The sequence below is a fragment of the Vigna radiata genome, unplaced genomic scaffold (assembly GCF_000741045.1).
Source record: "Vigna radiata var. radiata cultivar VC1973A unplaced genomic scaffold, Vradiata_ver6 scaffold_364, whole genome shotgun sequence".
In the NCBI taxonomy this organism is placed as follows: domain Eukaryota; kingdom Viridiplantae; phylum Streptophyta; class Magnoliopsida; order Fabales; family Fabaceae; genus Vigna; species Vigna radiata.
Window position 1 is genome coordinate 165,389 of NW_014542352.1, and position 6,987 is coordinate 172,375.

Consider the following 6,987-nt stretch of genomic DNA (forward strand, 5'->3'; position numbering starts at 1 on the left):
CTTGTGATATATGGTATTCTTTTTTAGTTTTGTAACATTTAACTCTACAATAAATGAGAAGAAACGTAGTTAGTTAGAAAATGTTATATAGATACTTTTATAAAAATTATACACATTATACATATCTGCATCAATTGCTATATCAAAGGGTACACTTCCTGTTCCAATCATTGCTGCATAAGGTCTTTTCAATAGTTGCTTCAAGTGTCTTGGATCCAATTGGTGCCTTTTTTTGTCTCTTTTAGTTCATTTATCCCTTAAAAAGAAGATGCAATGAAATCAACTTGCCCAAAACCAATAGTTAAAGTAGTTATCAATAGATCAAGAAATAAGTAGAATATATACACACCTCCAATAGCTACTGAAATAAGAGCATATACATATTGGACAAACTGAATAATAGTTTTATAGTTTGGGGGGAAACGCCTTTTCTCATCCCAGCTATGGCTAATCGGTTTTAAGTTTAACTGGTTGTTTTCTGGGTCACGTCTTTCCCTTTTTAAAAGCAGTTTTCCTGACCCTACAATATCTTTATTGAAGACCTACTAAAGATATTGTTAATTTATCTATGCAGTTGTGTGCAATAACTTTTAAATATGGACCACCATAAGAGTAACCCTTTGATTTTGGTTGATGATCTTGCATCTGAAACTCCTAGTCGATCTAAGAGTGCTACCACCAATAAAAAGGAAATCTCAAATCTTTGGAATTTTTTCACAAAAATAGGAAAAGATGAGGATGACATTGAAAAGGCTGCATGTAAGTATTGTGGTAGTAGCTACAAAGTTGGAAAAAATCCAGTTACTAAAAACAATTATGGAACTTCAGATTTAAGTCGACATGTCCATGTGTGTAGAAGTATTGCAAACTTATATGTGGATCTGAATCAAGAAGCAAAGATAGGGACACAAAAAATCAATCAAAAGATTCATCGGAAGTTACTTGCAAGAGTCATAATTAAACATAGTCTTCCTTATAATTTTGTTGAATATGAACGAATCAGAGAGTGCATAAAAATACATTAATCCTAATGTTGACATGAAATGTAGGAACACTACTGTACCAAATGTGCAAAAGGAATACATTGAAAAAAGGATAAAGTTAAGCAAATTATGTCTAAGATTCCTAATATAATTTGCTTAACCTCTGATGTTTGGACTGGAGTTGCTTCTGAGGGATATATTTGTCTAACTACACACTTTGATGATGAAAACTAGAAATTGACAAGTAAGATTATTAACTTTTGTCGAATGAAACCACCACATACAGGAGTTGAACTAGAAAGTGTTGTGTTTGATTACCTAAAACAATGGGGTATTGATAAGAAAATTTTCTCAATTACCCTAAATAATTCTTCTGCCAATAATAATTTGCAAGACATTCTGAAAAGTCATCTTTGTGTTCATAGAAATTTATTATGTGATGGTGAGTTTTTCCATGTATGATATTGTGCTCACACTCTTAATTTGATAGTTCAAGATGGTTTAAAGGTGATTGACAAAGCACTCCATAGTATTAGAGAGAGTATTAAGTATGTTAAATCATTGGATGAAAGAACTCTCAAATTCAAAGAACGTGTCAGTGATGTTGGCATAAATATGAGCATGGGTTTGAGATTAGATGTGACTTCAAGATGGAATTCAACCTATTTAATGCTTGAAAGTGCAGTCAAATATAAGGAAGATTTTGAAATTCTCAAAGTGATTGATAGAAATTATAAAAATTGTCCATCTTCCGAGGAATGGAATAGGGGAGAGAAAATATGTCTATTCTTAGAACCATTTTGTGGGATTACAAACATGATGCTTGGTTCATCTTATCCCACTTCAAACTTGTATTTTATGCAAATTTGGAAAATTCAGCTCATCATTAAAGAAAATTTGTTGAATGAAGATGTCACCTTAAAGGACATGGCTTGTAATATGAAAGAAAAGTTTTGAAAGTATTGGAAGGAGTATAGTATTGGGTTAGTTTTTGGAGCTATTCTTGATCCATGACTAAAGGTTGATAAAACAAAGAATTCAAGTGGTTATTTAAAGAATATGTAAAGAACTTTTCTACCTCTAGTGTTTCTCTTTCCTAACCACCTATTGAATCCATCTTGATGTCTCAGTCCAATACTGAAGGGAAAAAGTTTAAGAGATCAAGGATTACTTCGGTAAGCGTTTTATATCTAGTGTTCAATTTTTTTTTCCAATTTTTCTAGTTTTGTTTTGATAATTAATATGTAATGCATTATAGGATTTTAAAATGTATCAGAATGAATCAAAATTTCATATTGGAAAGAACGAGATAGATGTTTATTTAGATGAACCAACAATAGATGGTGATGAAGACAATGAATATTTTGATGTGCTCAAATATTGGAAGACTAATGAGAAAAANTTTGTCATATTGTCTATAATGGCTCCAGATGTGTTTAGTATTCCCATTACTATAGTGACATCAGAGTCAGCTTTTAGTAAAGGTGGGCATGTACCTTCGAAATATAAAAGTTTCATCCTTCCTGAGCATGTGCAAATGTTGATTTGTACTCAAAATTGACTATATGGATTTTCTGAAAATCCTAGTGGTAAGTGTATATGTTATTATTTTTAAAATTACTTTACATTAAATTATTAATTGTAAACTAGTTGTTTGATTGTATTTTAATTGCTTGTGAAAGATGAAATTGTTGAAGATATTTTTGGTCCGGAGGGAATTGATGAGTCTAAACTTTTAGAAGATGTTGAAAGTCTTCAACATTATGGGTAGTGAAAGTGATCACAGCTAGACTCGGTGACACCATAGCTTTAATTTACTTTCTAGTTATTAAATTTTTAAATTATTGTTTATAATTTTTGTAGAATGCTAGTCCTTTAGATTGCAATATGATTTGTAATGTCAGATTCCATTAAGGGAATGCTTTTTCACCAAGTACTTAAGCATTATGTAATTCAGGCTAGTCATAACAAAAGGCCCGAAGCTACTGAAGATTGGACCTTGTTAGGGAAGAAATATGCAAGGTTTATTTCTTTTTTGTTTAATTTCAATTTGATGTTTATGATATCATTAGACCATTGATAATCTACCTGTTAGCTGAATAATTTTTTCTAGTTACTAAATGTTGTGATGATTAACTAGTATGAGACATGAAGCATTCATGCTTGGAACTTCGAAGGGTAATTACTTCAACAAAGGATTTGATCTTTTCATCACAATTGCACCAATACCTGATCTAAGTGAAAAGCTTATTGTGTTTAGCCGAGTCATCAAGGGAGAGGACATTGTTCAGGTGGTTGAATTTGCTTAATTCTCATCATCATATGATATTCTATGCCCAGTTTTTATTTTTCCTTTTCTTTTGTTGTTGGTTATGTCCTTTCCTACTCCTATTGGCTAAGGTTATGCATATCATTTTAAATAATTTTTTCTGTTTAGTTATTAGTAGATTCACCAATTTGCATAAGCCATAATGGTTATAGAAGTCAGTACCATATTTATCTTGACATATGAATAGATTGGTTAAAGACAGTAACATCAGATAAGAATGAAAACATGGCAAGTCATGTGAATATGCTCAGACAGACTCTGCCCAAAATCAACACTAGATTTCAGAATTAAAGCTAATACTAGTGGTTTCACAATCCTATTCCAGGAAATTGAAGAAGTGAATACAGATGAACATTACCAACCAAAAATTTCTATTGGGATACTTGATGTGATTCTTAAAGAGATTATGTGAAAGCTCTCTGCCTGAATCAAAATCGTGAATAGTACTTTGTTGATAACATGTTTGGTAATCCTCTCTGCACAGATGAAGAACCTCAAGGATTTCATTTTAGGTTTGCCAATGCAACTTTTGATCTTTGATACAATTTTAGCTACATGTTCCAGTTGTCCATTCAAGGATTATGGAATTTTTTTTTTCCTATTCTGTCATTGTTCGGTTTTCTTTTGGTGTGGCAGGATGAATGTAAGAAGGTTTGTTGCCACTTGCTAGTTTGGTGATATCTCCTCATATATATTTTGGCATTAAACTTCATTTGTAACCTTATATATATTCCCTTGAAGCTTGAAGTGCTATGGATCTTGTTACTGATATTAGAGCATGAAATTTGTAGGTTGTAATATGAATAAGACTTCAAGCTTGTCGGAGTCTTTTTAATGCACAAGAGTTTGTATAATACACATGATTTGTGATTACTTGGATGATGATATTATGTTTCTGGACGTTAAATTTTGTAAAAAGGAAAGCTCATGGGCTGGCCTTAACCCATAGGACTTTAGGGGTTTTTAGCCTTGTGGACTTTTTTAATGAAGGGTTTTTTTGGTCCCAACCCACATGGGTTAGAGCCAAATCTTATTAAAGGGGCTCACTTGACAGCTCTAAGCACAATGTTTTATTACCTAATGAACTAGCCATTACCTTTACTCTTTATATATTAATACATGGACTCTTTTAAGATGGTGAACTTTGCCATCAACGACGAAGAGAACTATTCAAATTCCTATCTCGCAACCTTGTTTTCAAACGGGAAACCATTGAATGTGAAGATGGTGTGTAGTTCCTAATTCAAAGGCCAAAACATACAATTTCACATTGAACCTCATTATGGCAAAAGTGTGCACAACTATGCAAATACCAACTACCGCATCCATTAACAAGTTGTACTTCCAAATATTTAAAATGAATGAACATGGAGCCATTGTGTATGATACTTCTCAAATATAGCAACAAATTAAGATGTCTTACAAGTGATTATTTGTAAGTTTCATTTCTCGATTAACACAATAATAAAATTGTCTATTACCTTCACAAGGTTCATTGAAAAAATATTTTCTCTTCTATACTCAACTCTATCATCCTCTTACACAAACCCAAACTCTAGATTGCAATCACTAACAATACTGTATTTTATAGGACCTTTAAAATGAGCCACAATCATGGAAAGTGCATGTAGTTTCGATCTCACATTCACTTTAGACAACCCTCTGACTATGTCAATTTGTCACAATTGCACCTTCAATGACCTTTTAGAAAAAATAATCCAAAAAGTATTGTGGAGACTAAAAAAAGTAATTAAAATTAACTACTTTAGTCTAGTAGGATAATTAATAACCACTTTCTGCATGATACAATTAGTATTAAATCTAATAATAATGCTGCAGAAATGATCAACTATTAAAAAAAATTTCGACATATAAACCCATCTGTCCTACATTCCTACACTTGACAAAACATTAAACATTCATCAAACGAGATATATACACCCATCAACACATACCAAACAATATAAAGATATCAAACTTTGGAGCTATATCGACGAAAAAGAAGACACACAACTTAGATGAATATAGTAATTGATCTGTTTAATTTTAATTTGAATTCTGTCAACTTTGTTCAATATCCATTTCCATTTCGATTTTTAAAAATAATTTCACTATAAATTATTCTTTAACCATATTAATATACATTTGTCAAATTTAATTTAAATCAATTCAAATTAATGTTTTTTTTTTTGTTAAACAACAAAATTTCACTCAATTATTTTTTCCGTTGTTCTTAAATAATTTTAATAAACTGTAAATTGAATTTAATTTTGCTGATTTTAAATAAAACTACAAATCACCAATTCCTACTTTATAAAATTAAATAATTTAACGACATACTTATACATTTTTCAATATTATTTTCTTAAAAAGTTACAACAATTAAAAGTTATTACTAAATGACCTTACACCTATATATTTCTATTTCTTAAATAATTTATTTTTCCATCTCTTATTGTTTAATAATTTAAAAAAAAAAATTTAATATCTTTTATTTTACAACATCCAACCATAAATATAAATATACTTCCATCTACTAAACATATATATTTTTTATAATTTTTCATTCCCTTTATTTTGATGAAATTCAAAAAAGAAAATTGTAAAACCTATTCAGAATTCAGATTCCCAAATGTCGAATTTGGACTGGTATTAAGGTGAAAATTTCAAACAACCATGTTCAAAATTCGTGTCGTGGGACCGCATTCTAACTTACAGCCAAAACAAAACTCTACTGTGTAAGGCCTGGAAAACAATAATTAATCTATACTTAATTATAGTTAATTATATTATATTAAAAAACACTAATCTATTTTTACTAAAAGTTATATATACTACGAGGACTCTGCCCTGGTTCTAACGTGACGCCCGGCCGCTGCCACCGTGATCCTGTCGACAAAGGAGAGTTCCACCGCGGCCTCTGCCATGCTGTACTTTCCTTAAACCTTTTATGAAATTTTAATGTTGTGGGGTTTTTTTTTTTCGCCATTTTATCTTTTGTGCTTATTTTTCTGCTTGATTGATGAATTTAAGATGCTTATTTTTCATGCAGTTAGGCCAAACCCTTTGCTGTTCCTAAAGTTATATCATATCTTTGTTTGCAGTTACTTGAGCTATGTTATATGCAATGTGTGTCCTGCAATTATATGCAATGTGTGATGAAATCTTAGTCCTCTTTACCAGTTAATTGAGCTATGTTGATAAATGTAGTACAAATTCTCTTGTATTACTATGAGCAGTACTTGTTTGTGTAAACCTTTATTGATAATGGATGCTTGAATCTCTCCACTTTGTAGTGGGATAATTCCTTGCAGGTTTGGAGTGTTATGGTAATGCTGAAAGGGTTAGGCTCTAAGTAAATTGGTATTTCTGGGTTATAACTGTTGAGTCTCTTTTGGTTGTATATATATGTGCAAAAACGTGAGTTTGTTCTGTTTGTATGGGCTGAAGTGGATTTGATTGTGCTTCTTGTTAAAGGTTATGGCAGACCATTATTAAGGATTGTTTAGACTCTTTATGTGTGTTGTTTTGGATGTCTTGTCCAATTTCGTTCTTCAAGGATATATTTTGGATGTGCTGATCATTTAGTTTGCTAAATGTGTGTTCTGAAGGTGTGTCACTCTATTTTTATCTATAATTTAAACTAATCAAGAATGTACTAGAAATAAGAATGGA

General features: G+C 31.1%; 1 protein-coding gene across 1 annotated transcript in view; it reads left to right on the top strand.

Moving 5' to 3' along the window:
* The first annotated feature begins 4,431 nt into the window (after nt 1-4,431).
* LOC106779547 (RING-box protein 1) overlaps nt 4,432-6,987 on the top strand; it is a 13,485-nt gene continuing 10,929 nt past the window's right edge. The window contains exon 1 of the mRNA XM_022776613.1: nt 4,432-4,539. Coding sequence (XP_022632334.1) covers nt 4,432-4,539 — 108 coding nt within the window. The remainder of the gene's footprint in view (nt 4,540-6,987) is intronic.